Raw genomic sequence first — 21,760 nt, 5'->3', positions numbered from 1 at the left:
TTATTTCCTTTATCGTGTCAAAGCGCTTTCCTTGGGAGTAAAAAATCATAGGGGATCCGGTCCGGTGAATACAGGGTTTGGGGGTACACACACATAATTTTTTTAGAAAAAAATGCTGTACAAGTAGTGAGGTACGGACCGCGACAGAGCACCCAGAATGTTTTGTGCCATGATTCAGGTCCCTTGCGTGGGACAGAGATAGTCTTGTTAAAGCTTTTTGATAGTACTCCTTGGTGACCGTTGAGCCAAAGCATGAGCTTATGAATAATTATTTGTCGACCATAAGGTGCACTATGCTCTCTCCGTGATTACTGTCACAGACCTTCCAGAATGTAGATCATCTTTGATGGATCTTTGTGCGGTTTTTACTTGAACTCTCGCTTTCTAGTTTTCGTAGAAATTCTAGAATATCCGCTGAGTGTTTGTGCGATCTATTTTTGCTTTTACGTAAAACCTAATGGTCGCTGCTCCATTTGGGCAAAATCTCGGATCATTCAATACATAAACCTACTCAATCTCACCAGAGCACTTGATATTGCACCAGACTGTTATCAAATTTCACTTGTGTGAGGGTGTTTTTTTTGCGAAAATAAACCTAAGCTGTTGTCCTGTGACGCGAAAATGAACAAAGTGGTATAAAGTTAGAACTATTTATGGATCATCTGTAGAATTCCATTAACCCTGGGTTTTACGTACTGTTACGTACAAGAAACGACTATGTTCTTATTCTTTTTAGATGTAATGATTTTGCGTTGTATAAATTAATAATAAGACTATAATATAAAAATACTATGCTTAATCGCAATGATAGATGAGCTAAGGGTTCTCGCTGTATGACCTCTGATTAGCAACGAAAGCCAAAAGCGTTAGAATTCCTCGGCTGACAAAGTTACATATCATTTAAATGAATTCATATTCCGCGTCATTGCTTTAAACAATTCGGTTTGTTACAATAGCTGTGGCGCAATAGCTTATGTTATAATGGTATAAGCAGTAACACAACGATACAACAAAATCTCAACTTACCTTAAATATAAGACAACAACAAAAAGATGTTTCACTAATATTTCAGCTTATTTCGATGAAGTGATTGACTAAGGGGTTTCTGAGGTTTTGGCAAGAAATTTTAAAGGCCCGTTGGAGTCCATAGTTCTGCTTGAAGGAGACGATCTACAAAATGGGCCATAAATAATTTTTCTACTTAAAACCGTTTGACAAGTTTGAATCTATTATTACACATGGAGGAAGAAACCTGTTTTAAGAAAAACTTAATCTGCCACAATTACCTACTGTTTTCACTAACATTGAATGTTTTTTATCTTAAAGAAGCGGTTTCCTTGAAAACATACGATCCTTCATTTCTCTTCGCCAATGAAGAACATGCGCAATTTTCGTAGCATGTGCGGCACAAATGGCTAACATATCAATATTGATAAAAGAAGCTGCCCAGAATAGTTATTTCACATCCTAACCGTTTTAAGCAGCTTTCCGGCTGCTGTAAACGGGGTTGCATCTTTTTAACATGACATTTTAAATGTTAGTATAAGTCAAACACAATATAAAATAAACCGAGTTAGGAAATCATCTACATCAGCACAGAAAAGATATGGATATGATAAAACTAGGCACGCTGATTGTTGTAGTTCATTTCTATAACATTGCTTATTTGAATTTACATATTACGATACGTACAGGTAAGCGAACCGTAATTTATTATACGCTTGCCATTTTTTTGTCTTAGGATGTGCTATATACCACTATATACCAGTTTATTGAAACCCTATTTCACACAAACAATAATGATCATGTATGGCAGATAACTCATATAAACGAGTTTCAATAGTTATTTGACTAATTACTAAACAGGGTGTCTCAAGAAATATACGCATTCTAATTAGATCATTATTTTCTGATAATACATCGACTAGTGCCAAATACTTAATTTTACTTGCAAGAAGTTTTTTTTACCACATATCCGGAAGCATTGGAATAGCAAATTTTATTATAAACAAGACAGCGTAGCTGTACACTATAATCGTGATGTAAAGGCTTACTTTTATGAGGATCTTCCGAGCAAATGAATTCGATGAAGCGGCCCCGCAGAGTTCTCTGACATGTATCGCTTTTTTGTTGGGATACCTAAAAAATGTGGCCAATGGGTGCCACTGGAAAATCTAAACGCCGCAGTTGAATAAAAATGCGCCACAACGTCAAATAAAGTGTTTATATTAAAGTGAGCATCTAAAGTAAAGGGAGAAGCTATACATTTGATACATATTATTAGTTCATTATACGTAAATAATAATAAGTAATAAACTGTGCATAAACTTTTTAAAAGACTCCGTATATCGAAAACCTTTAATGACTTTATTCCTTCGCTTGTGTTTAATAATCAGCTCTCTAGAATTGATGGCCGAGTTATTTCTTATCAGGAATTTTATAAAATTGCTAAAGTGGTCAAGGATGACGCCCCATATCCTGTAGTGTGAAAACTGAAGTCCTCGTAATTTCTGAGAGCATTCAGTAAGGCTATGGTCATATAACAATATCTAGCTATTCTCTCTTCTTTTATTCAATTTTGATTGCTTTTGTAATCGGTATTTGGAAATAGATGTGCCACAAGGCTGCCGGCTTAAAATAAACCTCTGTTCAGTGTGTGAGATCTTTATTGTGAAGATTGAAGCCCGTCAGCAAAAAAGAGCCCTACGATGTTCAGCACTATTACAAAGTCAAGTTTTAAGACTGTAGTAGGTTACTGAAAGTAAATATACTAGACAGGCTAGCATAACCGACTATATGAAAATTCATTATTTAAAAATCATAGACGGATTGACCAAAATAACTTTATTTTTTACTGGACGTATAACTCGTCGTAAGAGGCTGAAAAAATTAACAATCTACATAGTTTTTGAATTAGACACCATACAGATTATGTTAATTCTTCGATACCTCAAAATATCTGAAATTACATGCACTTGCTATTAAGCATGTATAAATGAAAACGGGACCAATTTGTTTCAGCTTATTATCAATATTATTTATTGCTTGCTAAAAAATTGCATTAATATAAGCTGCAAAAATGTGTAGAACAACTGAAATAAGCAAAATCTTGTGACAAGTATTTCTTAATATCCTGCATTCTGTATTCAGCAGTAGGGTATTTTATGGTTGTAAAATAAACTAGTAATGTGAATATGACAAGGAAATAAGTCTGCGCATTATTAAAAAAACCACCACCTAAGTAAATTCGATTCATAAAATTAAGCAGTTATAATATCAAATGGCAAATACTGGCTGACAACTGGAAAATACAAAAATGTGCAAACTTTCCTAGACGTCCATTATGCTCTATTAAGCTTCATCAAAGTGCACATGTTTCATGTTACAAAAATTTATTTGAGTATCGAACGTCATGTTTTTCTGTTAATGACGATGTTAACTACTGGTGTATGGTCCCATAGCAGACTTGTATCCGATTATATATATAATTTTAAGTAACCTCGTATGTCAGTTTATCTGAGTTCAGTTCAGCAACATGTTAATTTCTGTGCGTCCTACCACAAAAGAAACAGACAAAAAGCCACCAAGATGAAACTAATCACTGATTTCGAGCACTTCTCATTTCATTTCAAGCTAAATCTGTATTCATACAATGTCACGAAGAAGATTAAATAAAGTTTCAAAAAAGAAGAACATATTAATGTGCTTCATGTTGATACAAAAACAACTTCGCTTGCTGTGTTCTGTTAATAATGGGTTAGTGGACATTTTGATTAAAATCAGGTACCACTATTACTGCCAAAATTCATTTTACTAAACTAACCCCGATAATGATATTTTTTCGCCGATCATTCATTCTCCTATTTCTGTGTATTGAACTAATTGACACAAATAAGAGAGTTCGTCGTTCGAACCGTGGCTGCTGTGTTTACAACAAAACAATAGAAGCTGTATCATTTTCCTTATAAATACATTGACCATACCCAACTCTAAGAAGTCTAAATAATCAGATTCAAAAGTATTAACTGGACTTTGATTTCTTGAATGGGTCCTCCTTCGCATCTTTCTTGTATCGAATGCTTCGCAGACTAGCCATCACCCGAAGCGATAGTGCCAGCATGCAGTGGATCGGCATACTGGTAAAAGCAACCTGCAAATAAACCGACCGATGCTTAACATCATGCATATTAGAAGAGAATGGTCTGGCAAATGTTTGAACTGCTAAAATATCCAAAAATACACATTTCGCCAACAACAGAAATGACATGAAAATCATTTAAACCAGTTTTCTAGAAGTATATATTACGCATAGCAAAAATTAAATGCGCTAAAAGATAGTAGCCCGTGAAATTAAAAATCGTTTTAGGCTTCTGATTATACAAGAAGTATCTATCAGGTAAATGATCGGAGTTAAACCCCTGTTATTACAATCCAAAGCAAGCGTTGAGAAAAGAAAAAAAAAACATTTACTAGCTTCTTTCATACTACTAAGAGAAAGCTGCTTGTTGCCATCCAGTATCCTTGCGAAACAATTTGGAGCATGCAATTGAGATCTGAATATTTTTGTAGCCACTAAATTTAGGCTACATAAATTGGACACTCCTGATTAAAATAGGTTAGCAGAAGCAAATACAAAATAACATAAGCGAGGATGTAAGATTACAATTAACACGAAAGCTAACCGTAAGAGCTGACTAAATACGAAACTCAATTACAACGAATAAATATAATTATTTCCCCACTAAACACAACCAGTGATGGTCTGTGGTCATATATACAAACCGACATAGTATCTAGGTATCATGTCTACCAGTACGAAGATCCGGTAGTGACAGTTCAATATGTACCAACCTCCTGGAGATATCCTCGCACTTTATGAGGTATGTATCCATAGGTTGACGATTCCAATCCAACTGTAGTGAGTGCCTGTTTGACGTAGGCATTTGGTGTGGGAACGTTAATACTTGCTTGGCGGATCTTGGACATTCTGGTCGAAACGAATGCCGGTTTTACAGACTGAACAATTACTCCAAACTGCCTATACTCTGTAGCAACGGCCTGTGAGACGAAGTCAAGGTATGCTTTGGTACCGGCGTAGACACTAAGCAAAGGTAACGGGTACATGCTGGACAAAGAAGAAATGTTAATGATAACACCACTTCTACGCTGCGTCATTCCAGGCAGAATTATACGCATCATTAGCGTAGCTGCTGTGCAATTAGCTTGTATGAGTTGATCCATGAGAATATCGCCATCAGGTACAAGTGTGTAGTATTCCGGGTAAGGAAAACTCATACCGACATTGTTGACAAGTACAGCTACTTCCAGGTCCTTCACAAACGTTTTGATTGCATCGTAACAGCCGCGATCATTTGATGAGAAGTCAACAGAGAGAACTTTTGTCTCGACCTTTATAGCGTCATAAGAAAGTTAGTTTCATGTAATAACCCCGACTGTCAAAACTTTTTACGAAGACAATAGTTGACCCCACATGTTAAGGTTATAATTATTTATATTTAATTTTACCATTGCTTTACAAAGCGATTTTTTCAGGTAACCAATAGTATACAGACGTTTGCTTAAAACTAATCATTGTTCTATGCGATAGGCCAAATCACAAACTTGCCTTGTGATACTCAAAACTGATCAAAGAACGGTTTCTTAGTTAGAGATACCAAGAAATTAGAAATTTGTATACCAAGATGGACTTATAATTATATGACAAGACAATTAAATTATTTGTGAGTAGTTTCCTGTTTTGGGAAACCCATTAACTAGTTTTACGTTACTTTTACCTTGGACTCCTCTTGAATGTAAGAAGCTACTTCTTTGAGCTTCGAAAGAGTCCTTGAGATCAAAACGACGTTGAGGCCTTTGTCAGCGAGCTGTTCAGCATAAGCACGACCAATGCCATCCGAGGCTCCAGTAATAATTGCCCACTTCCCTTTGTACTTCTTGAAATTCACGTTAAGTCCTAGTAATTGACCAATGAAGCAATGGTACAAACCTCGACATATCGACTGTAAAAAGCGCGCCCCAATAATTGCAAGAAATAACAACCCCAAGTAGAAAATAAGCCGCGACGAAAACGACACGTCGGTACTTAAAAATTTGCAATGGCTACTATCATCCATTTTAGCCCTCGTTTCAGTGCACCAATCTGTAATACAGATAAAAAAAACGACGAAATACAGGTACTTTCTAACTGAGCATATCAACAGTCGTTCATATTATTGTACCTGGAATGCACATGAATCATGAATATGTAACTGTATAGGACATTATTCAAGTTTTCTAGTGCCTAGACCATTCGCGGGGAAACCACATCTTACTAGAAGCTGGGACTATTTCATGTGTTTGGGACTATTTTGTTTAAGCTACACCCCAGACTCATTGGAGGTGGTGGAAGAGTCGATCGAAACTTCGTTTCGAAAAAGGCAAAAGAAAAATCCCACGACTTACAGGTCCCACAGATAACAAACTAGAAGTATATTTTGAAAATATTATAGTTTCTAATGAACCGAAATCCAATAACTTATATGATAAAAAAAATCAAGAGTGTAAGTAAATTTACACATAACAGATCTTCATCTAAATTGCTTACTCTTAAATTGTTAATCCTAGATGACAATAATGTCATGATAGAAAAGACCATAATAAGTCTAAAAGTAAGCAACAGAAACCATACCGTAGTGCATACAAAGAAATCTCTATATTCATTTGGATGTAGCTTTTCTACTGTAAGAAATCCATATTTGCACAAGCATTGTGTCTGTGCAGATCTAAATTCTATCTTTCTCAAAGTTAAACTTAATCAAGATATAAATACAAATAATAATCCATCTGAAGTCATTGGCTTATACTATTTGATACGATTTATACTATACAGTTCACCCGAAATATAGTATATAATGTCACTACAGGAAATCTAATGAAGTGGATTATAGACTGGGTGCATTTGTTCAAGCATACGTTTACTTAATTGCGTTGGGCAATAACAAAAAACAATTTTAAATCATTGTCGTAAGCTCATAGTGAGGCTTTTAGGGTTTTAATTGTATCTAAAAACAATACAGATTAATTTAGGCAGTACTTCCTAAAAGCCGAGGCTTACATATGGAACAACAATTCCTAACAACATAGCTTTTATTTTTCTCTGAATTTACATTTTTCTTTAGAAACTTCGTAAATCACACAATTCGTTACAAATTCAGTAAAATAGGCAGGCACCACCTCTGTTCCGTGTGAATTTTCGGAAATTTATACATAAATATAATCGAGCATCATATAGCCCAGACGATTCGCTGGCCCCATTGTTAAACAAATTTAGAGGAAAAAAGTTGCTAGCGCTGTCTACAACACACAAGACCAACTACCGTCATAGAAATCAGAGAATCGTGCACGAGTGCAAACAGCGATGTTTTTCCTTATCAGTAACCACATTTTACATTCACCATATTTGCAGTGAGACAGGGCGATACCAATCTTAATATTTTGCAAGGCGTACAAATGAATGCACTTCAGGCGATTTCCATAACTAGAGCGCTCCCCATTTTGCAGTATGAAGGAGGTAATCTTTAGTGAAAATGCAGTTAATATACGAATTTAACGAAGAATTCAACATAACCGTAGAAGATCGCCTTTTTTAGATTATGATAACAGATGACTACTACAGCATCCGATTCCGCTTGTCCAGGAAAAATTTTACTTGATAACACTTACAGTCTAACAGACTTGTGAATCTGTGAATCCACCAGTTTACACGATTGCCTTTTTATAAAGTACAAGCAGCATAGGTTGAATACTATTTTAAAAATACTTTAATTTCAGCTCACATTTTGTTTAAAAAAAATGCTTTGTAAGTGGACTTGAGTTTACATTTTCTAAGGCTTCAGGTATTCAGTTCCAGTTTTTATGCAATTCTGATGTATAATTTTGAGTAGATAACATTATACTATTTGCCTATTACATAATGCATAAACTCCATATATACAAGGCAAACAAAAAGTTGCATGTAATGACTCTTTGAAAACTCGACAGAGTTCATGTGCAAACATCAGCAAAGTTCATATCAATCGATGAATAGAATGATTGAAATAGACGAAACACATGTACACAAAACTAACTATAAGGAAACTTTTTAATCCCTTCTCGAAAGCCCACTTCTATTTGTTGACCTCTATTTAAAAAAAAAATCCTTCTTTGATCTGTCAAAAGGATTAAAATTAAAGATAGTTTTGTGGTTTCTTTTGAGAGTAGCAGCAAGAATTAATTCATCTATCAATTTAAAGGAATTTTAATTTTAGAAAACACTACTCAAGTGATATCGGCGAAATGTCAATACGCAATGAAAAATAAATTAAATCAGCAAAAGTACGGACTTCTTCATATCAATATCCAGATAAAAATCACAACGGTTAAGAAAAGCTTCCTAGAAAAAAATTCCATTATAAAACTAATTTATTATGAAAAAGTTTAAAGAGAGCGCCCAAACGATTGACCATGTCAAATTAAAGCAGCCTAATTTTTCGCTGATTACGTTGAGACTCCTGTGTGTTAACAACCGAGGCTGGACAGTTAATGCGTCCTCATCCGGCTTCTGATTGAACAAGAAAGAGGAAAACGGAGCTCATTATTACTACTGCCATTTTACGCTATATATATATAACATCCACAGAGCTAGCAGTAGCAGCAAAAAACTAAACGCCAATCGGAGCAGCGCTGACAAGGATATTTGGTCATTTATTGCGAGCTCTGAAAATTTCACCTATAGAAAAGGACAAAATATCGCTACTAAGTGGAAAAAGAAAACTAATTCATTCTTTTGAACCCAGTCCTTAGCAATCACACATCAACATCAGGCTGTTCATATTGAATACAAATATTTGTAGTAGTAGTAATACTGACAATATTAGCAGTATTTGGTATTAACAAAAGGTGTTACTGGATTATACATCATTAACTACCGTCACATTGCAGACAAGATAAACCACTCTCCTGTTTCTCTATGTACTTCTGTTCCAAGTAATATTAAATTTCACGAAGCACGGCTAGTCAAATACCACAAAAACGGAGAGAAGGAAAGCATATTCAAATTACGAAGGTATGTGACTATCCGATAAAATTTCCCATAAGGCTGTAGATAAGGGCCACTCCATGTCTTACATGCTTATGCCACCTATTTCGGAATTTTATTGAAAATCCAAACAGATGTGTCATAGATTTGTGCAAAACAGACATAGAACCACTTCCAGGTATTATGTCTAATAACCTGTTTACGTACAAGGAGTGCGAGGTCTTTTGAGAAATGTCTCGCATATAACAAACACGTTAGCAGAAAATCTCTAAAGTTATATTTATTAGCTGGTTTATTACTTCAGATAGTGAAACCCATGTATGACAAAAAGCAATCACGATTAAATTGTGCGTTAACGGAAATTGAAAGATTAGTAATAAAATATTTAAATAAAAAATTAAACAAACACGTCCAAATGAGGCTCCAATTGAATCGAAATTAACATAATACATGAAAATAGCAATAGGTAATCAACAATAGCTGTGTTCTATCGAAAAGTAACTCAATTATCGTAACTAGATTATGATAACTTGATTATTTTATACATTATTAATTTGCTAATTCAATATAAATTGAATCTAGAGTTTACCTCCTTATATTCACTTTTTTTTGTTAAACGTAATAACTGCATTGTTTAATATTGATTTGGTTCAGCGCTGACATAACTTTGAAAGAACAGAGTTCGTCAATCTAGTTACAATATTTCAGAGATAACACACCTTAAAATTGGATTTATTGTTGAGTAGATATGTTTGATTAATAAATTATACAAACAAGGCTTTATCATTATTAGCACTCAAGTCTTACTGGATTTGCATTTTGAAAATTTTTGCGGTTTTTAACCACATATGTACACAGCCATGAACAACCAACGTATCGTGGGTAAAAAAAAACTTGTTTTTTCCTTTTCTTTTCCGATCAATTTTGCACTGTAGTGAATGTAACCATGTAAGCATAGTTTTTAGTCACAGTAAAAAAAAACATTACGGTAATAGCATACCACTCCACTATGTAGGACAAGCGCACCTGATTAAAATAGATGTTGCAGTATTTATCTTGATGTGGATGAGCAAAAATCCGGAATACTGAAGTCGTCGTGATCCTTTGTAAGTTGCTGATGACCCCCAGCAGAAATCGCCGACGTCAGCAAAGTCAACCAGAAAGCGGAGAAGAGGTCGGCAAAAAGAAGCCGAGAAACGTTAACAACCAATGGCAAGCTCCCTAAAGTTGCGTTTTTTTTTTTCTCTCTCATAGTCTTTGCTGTTTACCTTATATTGCTTGTCTATTACTTGTGATCCCGCGCGTCGCCCTCAGCAGACGACTTTTCTGCCAATCGTTGTTCTCACAATTTAAAACAATGAGCATTACATTACGCGTTTTATAAACGTGCGATTATGAACATCAAATTTGCTAAGGAAGTCGGTATCATATTAAACTAAAGCTACGTCATATTACGTTTGGCTTTTGCGGCTGCTGTAGCTCATATTGTTATTAAAGAAACATTTTTGTTTACTATTTTATTATTTTACATGAATTAAATTTGATCACTACTGTTACTACGCATTGTTTTTTCGTGTTCGATGCTGCAATGTGAATATCAACCACATCAATTGTTTTGATCTAAAGTTAACCTAAAACACTTTCAGACTCAAAATTCTATACCGATTCATATTTTGGTATGTGGACGTACTGTTTAATTTACTTTCCAGGAGCCAGACGATGAACCATAGCAGTTTTTACAAAAAAAGGCGGGGCTACATGTTAAAAATGCTATCGGGGGGAAAGCGATATAGGATATATCGATCGCTAGATAAAGAGTTATCCTGACAGGTTCTTAAGACTATGCCGAAAAACAAGGTAGACATTTTTTTCATGTCGTATTCCACATAAATACAGAGAACTACTCCTTATTAAAAGATCCTAAAATATAATTTGTAATTTGGCTACATTTCATATATTAATTATTCCTCAAATTATGTTTTCCTTTATTTTCATTTTTATAATATAAGCTTTTTAATAATGTTTATTTTGTTTCAGCAGAGGAGACGACTGATAAAATGGCTAGCAAGAGAAATGCTTAAATATGATGCCTCATACAAGAGTTTCCGCGTTGAAATTAGACTGTGACAATGTAGAGTATTATAGATCTTTGCGGATTACGCAAGCGGTACTCAGTTCAGATATGATACAACTGAGGCGTGCGCCTCCAAATCTTTAAGAATGCCTTAGAAGCACGCTTGAATACATTGTCAGTAATAAACGAGGATGTTTTACAAGAAGATGTAATGTATTTAAGCCTATTAAATCCATATACTTTGCAATATAATAAATACGTATCTTTGTCGCAAGCCTTTTGTCATGGAAGTATTTTTTATAGGGCGATGGACTTAATGCCCTTAACGTCCCACAAATAGGGCACTGTACTTCTGCTCCCAAAAGTGTAGTTAGATATGGCCCCTGTTCCTCATCGTAACTGATACGCAAATGGACGCTCAGCTGCAGGATAAAAACTAGCACATTTATTCAGAAACTTAATAAAGCATGACTGAATCGGTATTTAACGCTGTTCTTCAACGAATATTTTTCAACAAAAAAAGGGCCGCGTGCCGCTCTAACCATAGCGCCCGTCTTAAGTACGTACGATTTACTATACCCTTTCTTATGAGCAGCGGTCAGCTGATATCTAAAAATTTTGAAACACCGAAATTGACACTTGAATTTTTGGACCCAGACAACCGGCTTAGCTTCTGATTGAATTATCTGAATATAAGCTGAGCTAGAAACATGAGGCGATTAGGAGGAGAGCCATGAAACAATCCAAGTTAATGAAACCAGCCATGTGTATATACTATCGTTTTTATTGAGACAGGCCTATTAAAAAAAATGCAATTTAGTTAATTGCCAGTGTCATTGGCTTCCGAATCAAAGTTTTTGCACATTAAATAGATCATTATCGTTGCAGTAGGCTCACACATGATCGTCTAGTGTATATGCATAGTGGCACAGAGTGCTTAAGCCCGTAGGCTATATTTTTGTTCTTTAGGAAACACAAATATTAAATACAGTTATAAAAATGGTATCGTAAGGTTCCGTGTTTTATGCAAATACCATAATATGTAATACATAAATGGGTATTAGCGCTGAAGACTTATCGGAAGTATTGACTTCCAGTAATGAATAACGCCCTATCATTTAATCACCACTGTTATGCGGTATATATTGTTGGCGGGGCTTAAACCAGTGACTTTTGGCTTTTCCACCTAGAAAGTTACCAGTCCAAGCTACCGATAACAATAGTGAATAATAAAAATGACATCGGAAGTATAATCTGCCGTATGGTTATCGACGTCAACCATCTTAAGCTTCCATTTTTTTTTATCAGATGTAAGCATAATGTGCTAATTCTCACGATGTATATTCATATCAATGGTTTAATTGTGACGCCAATACATTCGAGAGGATGAAATCTATAGAATAACAGGAAATGAATTCGTTTCGTGCCACAACTGTATAAGGGTCAGGTCTTAAGCTCAAGAAAGGGAACAAAAATTTTTCTCATTGAAGACTGTACTTTGATTCAACTTTTTCATTCATATTTGACTGATAAGAAAGATATTTTTCTCTGTACAATCCCCTTGGAGTTGAGCCTTAACTAGTTGAAGAAATGGCCTGCCAAGGGCTGTAAATATTTGGAGCTTGTCAGCTGTAACTGTAATTCAAAAAAAGTTCAGGCTATTTTGTAGAAATACACAATATTGGTTCCAATTTTGCTTTTATTCCTTGACAGAACTAAAATCTATCAACGCTGTATAACGATATGCCTCTTTTGCCGTTGTACCGAAAAAGAAGAGGTAGGGTTACAACGATGACCCGCAAACTTGACCACAAAATTAATGAAATGGTTAGACACCTGCGAAGTCTTTAGAATCTGTGGGTTGAGTTCAAAAATGCACTTTTCTAAGTGTGTATTGCGCCCCGACCAATCCTTACACCTAGCGAGGGCTTGATATGCCGACACCTAGAAAACCCCGCATTTAACGGAGAAATTGAAGTGGCATTAAATGTCTTAACATAGTATTGAACGTTTGGGAGTATAACTCACTTTGTCACTCACTAAATGTTGCGTTAATATTCTGACGCCCATAAATAAGCGAAGGGGGTATTCAACGAAAAACATTTTCCTTCACGCAGAATTTTTCTTAGCAACATTTTCGTATTATATGTTTCAATACTGATATGTCAACAATATTCTTTTCACGACCTGTTTGCATCCGAATTCCTGTACATGTATGCATTGCCATTTTTCATAACACCTTCACTGACTTGAGTTAAAGATTTTAAAAACGTTTGCGTATTCTATGTGAAACTACTACTTTTCTGGCTGCATTTACACTTGAAGCGCAAATAGTCGATCAAACCGACTTGACTAGCGCTAAGTAGTCAAGCTTTTTTTCTTTCGTAAATTTTTGGTCGCAGCATCTGTGGCCGGAGTTGAGAGCTAGTAAACGGGAATCGTTCTTGTGGTAAGCAAATTGCTAAACGATTCGCTATGCAGCTTACATTTGTCGTAAGCTTTAGTATTTTACTTCGAAGTTGTTAATTTTATTCTTGACTGTAATAAATAACAACTATAGCGAATAACACTATAAAACAATATGAACTGCTGAGAAATTTGTTCTCGATGAATGGCATTTTGTTTTACACTGAAGTAGGTTTTTCTTTCTGCATGCAAGTTTTTGCTTATGTATACTATATTAGCTTCGATTAATGCATTAGCATCATAAAATATTTTTATCAAAAAATTTTGGATTAAATGTAGACTCTACTGGACCTCGACAACGCGACAAATGATAAAAATATCTATTTTGAGCTTTAATAACGGCACGCGAAAAAGTACCTTTGTGTACTACACCACACAAAGGAACCGGCGCGTTTTCATCTTGCGCTACGACTAGAACGCGCCCTGTCGGTAGCCTGAGCTACCTGTACAAGATTTTTGTAGTAAAGATAATATTATATTAAAAGTGACCGGATATGTTGTCGGATGTATGCTGTGTGCTGTTTTCCTAAACAACTGAATGCTTAGAAGAACGACAAGCAGATCAAATGGACCTGTCAGATGAAACTTTTTCGGGCTTGGAAAAGAGAAGTCTATACCCCGCGTTGTAAAACTTTACGGCAAAAACACCATCCAGAGAGCTATAAAAAATGAAACGCTAAAACATAATGGGTGTCGCACTTACTGTGTTAATCATCCCATCACTTAATGTCATTTATTCAAAATGTAAGTGATGCCGGCTCAATGTTGTGGTATTTAAAGAAAGCACGATTTTTTTTTTATTTAGAGTACTCTGCATACACTAGATACCGTAAGTTAATATGACTTTGAAACATTTTTTCTGCATTTTGAAATTTTAGAAGCACGGTTGATGATAAGACAAAAAGTAGACTATGTCTTTGCATTCAGCTCTCCGTTTATTAATCAAAGATACTTCGTTTTTGCTGCTTTTTATTTAAGATATCAAGTCACGCTTAATTTTACCTAGGGCCCTATCAAACCTTTAGACGTCAAATATTTATAGGATTCAGTCAAATCTCTATCGAATTTTGAGCGGTGACGCGTTGCTAGAAGTGGTAGCCTTATCATAATAACTAATAGGAACAACTTTATACATTTGGGTGATTAGAACTGTAATTTTCGTAGGTACATTTACTCATGCGCATTTTACAACAACTTCTATTCACAGTTATGTCGATATAAGCTTTTAACTCTAAAAAATTAAGTTTAATTGGGTTTTAGCAGTATATAGCAATCCCCAGCTGAAGAGCATTCAAACCGCTCAATTAGGTTAGTTGAAAAATTTCCAATGGCTATTTAATGAACATTTATTAAGGTCACCGATATTCTGGGTGAGTCAGTCATTAAATGGCAATACGTGCTCAAATTTGTAGTTTTCGCAGTTATATTTTATGGATGCACCAGCGTGAATGGATGAAGAGTTATTTACACAATAGTGTCAATACGTCGGCTACCGTGCAACATTGTGGAATATTGATTGTTAAAAATTTGGTAGGAAACTAAGAAGGTAATGTGCGTTGTCGTAGATAAGATCGTATCTACAGATTTAGATTAGCGAACTCTAACCTGATAACCCTTCCAATAAAGGCAGAGCAGGATTGTTGCAGTAATAGTTCACACAGATTAGCCATAAATATAGAATAGAAGAAGAATAAAAAAATAGAGGCTAAATTAAGGAATAGTGGATTTAAAATACAGCTAGTTGTAATAAAGGTATTATACTAGAAGTCGTAGTAATTTTTCTAGTGGTGCACAATTTACAACCCCATTAGATTGCTCTCTAAATATGCCTGTTTATACTAACATCGCATTTAAATAGTCTAGCCATGTTATACATGCTCCAAAAGTATCAAAGTGTAATAGTTCAATAAGCTACCCAATTTTCAAGACCAAGACCGTATCGCTTTGCATGTGTTTACCCGGATAGATACAAGGAAAGGCACTTAGATAAGTGCAGTCACCTTCTACGGCCGCAAATACTGCATTCAATTACACAAAAGTTTAGTACAATTTAAAAAACCAAGTTCTGCTTTTCCCCATTTAACCTTATATTTTGCATTCATTCTCTTAAGCACTATGTTGTCAGCAAACAAATTGACTTCTTTCTGTTGCTTCTTATATTTGCTCAATCAATTGCTATTTTTAGCGCATGATAAGTCCAACGAATTTAATTTTCCGTCTTTTAATTTAAACCGCAAATAAAAAAAAGTCTATAAAATCTTACATTATTATTAAGTAGCCACTTTGAATGCCGTCGATTGTTATGCCATTTGTCGTGAGTTTTCTGTATATAAGCCTCACGAGATTTAGATAATGAGCAAGCTTAATTCTTTGGCTAATGTTTCACAATATCAATGTCATTTTTCTATGAATGCAGTTATCATCACGACTCGATACTTGAAGTTATACTTATCGTAACTTAATTGGTTGTCTTAATTTGTTGAAGGTCGCAAACTTCTAAAGACTTGTGTTTTGTCTACTACTAACGCTGTGCAAAATTGGTGATTTTTCTGACTATAATTTTCCAAATTAAACCTGCAGTAAATCTCATGCGATGCTACCGAGGTGCTTATAAGTTTCACACATTCACTAATTGTTAATTAGTTTAGTTACATAGTTACGTAGTTAGTATCCTCGGAGAACCCAAAGAAAACTTATTTTTTAGTTTGGCTGCCCACGATATTTTTTTGTCAGGTACAAGCGTACATTCTTTTTCTTGTGAGGTACATTGCAAATGGAATACGTTATCGTTCGCGTTACGGCAAAAAAAAGGCGTCTACTGCTTATTTGAGGAACAGGAGTCAATTCGACTATATTTTATTTACTCAAGTGAACAGCGTTTCATAAGTGCAATAACTATTGGCACAATGAGGCTTTAAGAAGAAAGTTGGGGCCGTAGCATTTCATTCCTAGCAGAAAAAAAATGAGGCCATGTTATGCTTACATAGCCTAAACGAAAAAATAGAGAAGTTCTATTTTATGTCGTACACTTCAGGCTGTATTCCGACAACTATCGTAACTACAAACCAAAAATACCTATGACGAAGTAAATATGAACCAATGTTTTGTTCCTAAACCTCTGGCGTAAGTTAAGCGTCGTGACAACCTCGCAATTCAATCCATAAATTTTAAATTTTGTTGCAAGATATGACCTTAATCCAGTAGTAGTTTGCCTTAGGATCAAAATTATTTTTTACACAAACGACGCCATAGGTGTCGATGCAATTTAACGATTTTCAGAGTGCATGATTAGCTGGGAACCGTTTGCAGCTTTGTAAACTGATGCATAATTGATATTTGAAGAAAAGTAGTGTGCTTTGTATAATAACATCTCTTTTTGATATCATTTTAACTGCGCTAATCTAAATATATTGCCGGTAAGATAAAAAAAAACTATAAAATGCACTTCAGTTATAATAGCGCTTATCGGAATCGGATTCCCATTGGAAATGAAAAAAAGGTACCTTTTGTATGAAGGTTTTCATCCGAACAAATACACTTCTTAAGCTACAACCACTGACCAGAAAAACAAAGGCATAAGAGGGCAGATCTTTGGTTAAAATTTTGATTGTACTCCTTGACAGCTACGTACGAGTTTTATATCTTTGCTAATCCAAGCAAGATGACCACGATGCATAAATCGAAACCAGTTCCCTATGATTCGTCTAATCCGTCGAGCTAGATAGCATACAGCCTATCTTACGCAATCACAACACGTTAGAAAGAAATTACACACGACGTTTTTTCTTTTATTTCCTCCTAGACATTAAAATGAAGTGGGGCTAGCGTGAGTGCATCACCAGCAAAACCGCTTTTTCATGCTGATACTCCGCTTAAGCAGTAGATTGCCTTACGGTGACTTGCCAGACACGAATCGTGTTGTCGGTGTATCCAGCAAAAAGAGTCTGTCCGTCAGGAGACCACGAGAGGGAAATGCACTCGTGTTGGTTGCCCTTTGCGGTCGTTGTGATAACCTCTGGTCGAAGTTCATCAACCAAGCGCTTGTTCTCAAGATCCTTCGACGCCAATGAATCCAATCATCGAAATAGATAAAAGAACGCAATGCCAAGGTGACACCCAAAAGGCAAGACAAGATACACCAACAGATAGTACAGAAAAAACAGATTAGTAAAGGTTCCTTAGAGTTTTGCTGGAAAAATCATATTGAAAAGCTCATGAACAGTCAGTGAGTCAAAATGTCTTCAATACCTCAGCTGTTGAATGTGTATATTTTTGTTCATCACTTCATGATGGTCAAAGTAGACACCTCTTCTTTGATTGGTAACATTATAAAACTGCATAGTTGTTAAACGCTGTACATAGTTTAATGTTAACCTGTAAATATTACTATCAAGTCAGATTTTAAACTCATTAGAGCGATTTGATTAGAGTTATCGGGATAGCCCTAATAAATTATTGAGTTTCAAATTACCTGCAAAGTCAAGAAATGTGTTAGCTTCCAAAAACAGAAAACATGTATACCCAAACAGAGATTGAGGGTCCGTTGGCAACGCAGAGCCAGTAACGGTTGGGCGAGAAGCAAAGCGTGTTAATAGCGTTGGTTTCCTTTGTCGAAAGTGTGTACAGATGCTTGCCTTCATTCAGGTCCCACAGCATAGCCATGCCGTCCTATTAATCACCGTTACGTTGAAAGCCATTGTTGGTTCCATTACAAGTCGAATGCGCAAGAGGTATTGACGATTGTACGCATATAACACCGAAACAAAAGTTGAAAAAGTCAATCTTTCAAGCTTATTTGCATTACGAAATGTCACCAAACTAATACATCAGAAATTTGTGGAAATAGACCTCATGGGCTTTGTAAAAGCGTCAGAGTTGTGAAACAGTCATCTTGTTGTAGTTGGCTAATAATTTTTAGATGGTTATGCTCTTTCTCGAATGTTCTTGACCAAGGAACACGAGAATTCCTGTAAATTCGAATGTTCATTATGGTAGTTTAACTATAATCTACAAGTGTTAATTATACTGCGTATGAATCTTGATGCGTAGTATTAATGAACACATTTAGATTTTATTTGTAGCTTACACTTATTAACCTCCTATTATCAACACCTATGAGTATCTCACGTATTACCTTGCCACCTGATGCGCAAAGAGATCCGTCAGGCGAAACCGTGACAGTGTTGAGGTACCTCTTGTGACCGAAATGATTGGTCTTAAGCTTGCAGTTGGCAAGGTTATACACTTTAACGAGACGGTCCCAACCGCATGAGACGATGACGGGGTTGTTGTTGTTAGGCGAGAAGCGCACACATGATACCCAATGGTCGTGCGAATCCTCGATCGTGTATTTGCATTGAGCCAAAGTGTTCCATAGCTAGATAGTCATATTGTTGTAATACAATTATGGAATCGACCATAAACAAAATGTTTTTATTAGTAGAAAAATAGCAGGCATGGAAATTGTATAAACTAGCTCGTAATCGATAAAGAAGAAATTGATTACATGCATTACAAAAATCACCTATACGCTCATAATGTTCCAATAATTCAAGCAACTGATATTCATATCAGTTTAGCTGAGTCACTACACGTAAAATATTGTATGAGCTGCCTTAAGAGAAGCAGACCGACTCTCTAATGTACTGCTTCCAAAGGCCGCAGCTCACTCTCGTTCATGTAGCAGCCGCTAAAAGTTGGAATGGCCTCAAGCACTGATTCACTAACCATCAGTCCTAGTGATTATTACCATTCTTGCGCTGCAAGCCACAAAATTATGAACTTTTTTAAAGTACTATTTTCAGACAAACTCTCACAGTATCATTAACAATCCATAACAGTACCTGATCTCCATGTAATACCGAACACATATTAAAAAAAAAATTGTTTCCAAGTTCTTAAATGTCAGGGATAAACGTGTTAAGAGTAACGCGTGCACCAAGACACCTAACATAATACATATGATTGTTTACTATAGTAAAGTTCTTAGAAATATTTCTAATTTGATGAAATATACTGAATAGTGTGACCGTAGGTCGATCAGTCAGAACAAAGTATCAACGTTAGGAACAAAAGCAGACGTATACCATTATAATAATAGCAGACTAACCTTAATGGTCTTGTCACGTGAGCCAGAAACGATTTGTCGGTTGTCAGCAGAAAAGGCCACTGAGAGCACGTCCTTCGTGTGGTCTTCAAAGCGCCGAGTGGTACGACCAGCGTTCAGGTCCCACAAACGCAAAGTTTTGTCCCATGAGCACGATAAAGCATAATGTCCGTCCGAGGACATAACAACGTCAGTGATAAAATGGCCGTGACCATGGAGACGACGCTTCGGCATTCCATAACAACCCTCATCACGTCTCAGATCCCATAGGATGAGAGTCTTGTCTGTAAAAAATCAGGAACATGTAGTAATAATCTTGACTATGTAAAATGGCATTCCCATGGACTCCAGTTAGATATTCGCGAGAAACGTTTATATCGTTCAAAATTAAGTCGTGCTTTTCAACAAAAGCAAAATCGAATATCTTAAAAACACTACATGTTAATATATTGCAGTCAACTAAGGATTATTTTTTTTTTAATTTAAATAGAGCACATTTTTAATGTAGTAGTTTTAAATGTAATGTATTTAAGGTACTAGTTCTTTTAAATTTGACATGGCGTACATTATGTAGATAGGTAATGCTGGTATACAACAGGAACATAAGGGGCCCAATATAGTACTTTTATATGAGCGATTAACGTCGCAAACGTACGTTCGATAAGTTACATTACATCAACAAGTTATTGCTTCGAAATTTGTACAACTCGTTTCATTCGCTGATACAAAAGGGCAAAATACGTGAAAAACACTACAGCAGTAAGAATATCAAACACTCATAGCGCCACCAGGCTTTGTTGTTGCATCACAGAAGATCTTTGCAGCTCACATTTTCTATTAATATTGCAATTCGTTTTACGCAACGTGCGCCGGATAGGGAATTCCCCACCAAATTACACTATTCTTGAGTAGAGCATTTTTGGCAAACATTTGAATTTGCAACATATGTATACCACAAACAAAATACAATCGTTCTTTCAGCATGCATTAAAAAGGGCTCTCTGAAACTATGCCACTGTATCATATGGTCAGATCATGCCTAATGATCGCCACAAAGAATCAGAACGGTGAACGAGTATGCAAATCAACTACACGAAGCTCGAAGAATAAGCTCCCTGTTTGCCAGCAGAACCCGTTCGGCAGAATCTATTCACTTATGTCACACTAGTATCACTCTAAACTAAAATTTTAGAAGTCCAGTGTTAGCTACATAAGTCAAGCCCTTCTATCTGAAAGGCAACGTACCGCGGGACGAAGACAGGATCACTTCAGGATAATTTGGATTTGTGGCAATCTGCGTAACCCAACCATTGTGGCCACGCATCACACCACGATACATCAAATGTTCCTGTATGCTCATTGACGTCATTTTAGCTGCTTTTTTTTTGGAAATCAGGAGGATTTTTACAGATTTCTATAGCAACCGCACCAATGCGATGTTACCGAAGCAATACCAACGCAGAAAAGGATGTTTACACCGAAATTGAGCAGACAAATCTGATGTTATGGATGGCCAAAGCGCTCTGATTTGAAAATAGTACCATTGATAGTACCAAAAAAGTATCACATTACGTTTATGATACTACAATTAGGTAGTTATTTAAAAAGTATGAGCGTCGTCCATATGCTTCTATAGCATTCAGATATGGTTGAGATACTTGTGCTTATATATCGCTCCACTCCAACTTATGATTATTCAAAGCCTAATTTGTTATTCAATTACGCCTATTGTATATACTAAAGTCATTACAGAAGACTTTCCTTTTTTACAGACCTTGTTTTCCTCCTGTATAACATTTTTATAGCTTCCACACTTAGTTTACATGAAATAGATTAGTACAAATAACAGAAAATGGTAAAGAAAGAAGAATGCACAGTGGCAGTATAACGTTCATTGCGCATTCTGATAATTATTCACTTCTCCCTCCTAGAATGTAAGGCCGAGTTCGTAAGGCTAAGTATTTCTGACTGAAGCTGGATGGATGCATCGGCGGCTGGCAGTTATCTTGGCGGTCAGTGGGGGTGTCGCTTTAATATG

At 35.8% G+C, this 21,760-nt stretch overlaps 2 protein-coding genes and 1 long non-coding RNA gene across 6 annotated transcripts; 1 reads left to right on the top strand and 2 right to left on the bottom strand.

Moving 5' to 3' along the window:
• Positions 1 to 3,011: 3,011 nt before the first annotated feature.
• LOC111263446 (very-long-chain 3-oxoacyl-CoA reductase) lies at positions 3,012 to 17,381 on the bottom strand. 4 transcript variants are annotated; one of them, XM_022838531.2, is made up of 5 exons: positions 17,248 to 17,381; positions 10,103 to 10,190; positions 5,796 to 6,160; positions 4,852 to 5,409; positions 3,012 to 4,150 (listed from the first exon to the last, which is right to left on the bottom strand). In XM_022838531.2, the coding sequence occupies exons 3-5, from the start codon at positions 6,132 to 6,134 to the stop codon at positions 4,022 to 4,024; spliced, it is 1,026 nt and encodes a 341-aa protein (XP_022694266.1). In that variant the 5' UTR covers positions 6,135 to 6,160; positions 10,103 to 10,190; positions 17,248 to 17,381; the 3' UTR covers positions 3,012 to 4,021. The 4 variants fall into 4 exon arrangements, with proteins under 4 accessions (XP_022694266.1, XP_022694265.1, XP_086825783.1 ...); XM_022838530.2 differs by lacking the exon at positions 17,248 to 17,381 and adding an exon at positions 17,120 to 17,222; XM_086969657.1 differs by lacking the exon at positions 10,103 to 10,190 and having other exon boundaries at positions 17,248 to 17,344.
• Positions 10,409 to 11,430, top strand: LOC111263448 (uncharacterized). The gene is made up of 3 exons (XR_002682231.1): positions 10,409 to 10,494; positions 10,786 to 10,933; positions 11,117 to 11,430. It is a non-coding gene; the product is annotated as an uncharacterized LOC111263448 (long non-coding RNA).
• On the bottom strand, positions 17,378 to 21,204 carry Rack1 (Receptor of activated protein kinase C 1). Its single transcript, XM_022838532.2, has 5 exons — positions 20,968 to 21,204; positions 19,726 to 20,006; positions 18,751 to 18,993; positions 18,138 to 18,284; positions 17,378 to 17,671 (listed from the first exon to the last, which is right to left on the bottom strand). Exons 1-5 carry the CDS (start codon positions 21,089 to 21,091, stop codon positions 17,489 to 17,491), a joined length of 978 nt encoding a protein of 325 aa, XP_022694267.1. The 5' UTR covers positions 21,092 to 21,204; the 3' UTR covers positions 17,378 to 17,488.
• Positions 21,205 to 21,760: the final 556 nt, after the last annotated feature.

The sequence above is a fragment of the Varroa jacobsoni genome, unplaced genomic scaffold (genome assembly GCF_002532875.2).
Source record: "Varroa jacobsoni isolate VJ856 unplaced genomic scaffold, vjacob_1.0 scaffold_767, whole genome shotgun sequence".
Lineage (NCBI taxonomy): Eukaryota > Metazoa > Arthropoda > Arachnida > Mesostigmata > Varroidae > Varroa > Varroa jacobsoni.
Note: the sequence above shows the minus strand (reverse complement) of the source record. Positions and strands in the feature narration are given on the sequence as shown.

Bases quoted from the DNA above. Each gene is read 5' to 3' on its own strand.
- LOC111263446 (XM_022838531.2), bottom strand. From the start codon at position 6,134: ATGGATGATAGTAGCCATTGCAAATTTTTAAGTACCGACGTGTCGTTT. The intron at 5,410-5,795 runs GTAAAAGTAACG...GACGCTATAAAG, and splicing joins ACATTCAAGAGGAGTCCAAG to GTCGAGACAAAAGTTCTCTC. The intron at 4,151-4,851 runs GTTGGTACATAT...GTTTATTTGCAG, and splicing joins TGCGAGGATATCTCCAGGAG to GTTGCTTTTACCAGTATGCC.
- Rack1 (XM_022838532.2), bottom strand. From the start codon at position 21,091: ATGACGTCAATGAGCATACAGGAACATTTGATGTATCGTGGTGTGATG. The intron at 18,285-18,750 runs GTAATACGTGAG...GGTGATTAATAG, and splicing joins TTTGCGCATCAGGTGGCAAG to GACGGCATGGCTATGCTGTG. The intron at 17,672-18,137 runs GTATACATGTTT...TTGGCGTCGAAG, and splicing joins GACCCTCAATCTCTGTTTGG to GATCTTGAGAACAAGCGCTT.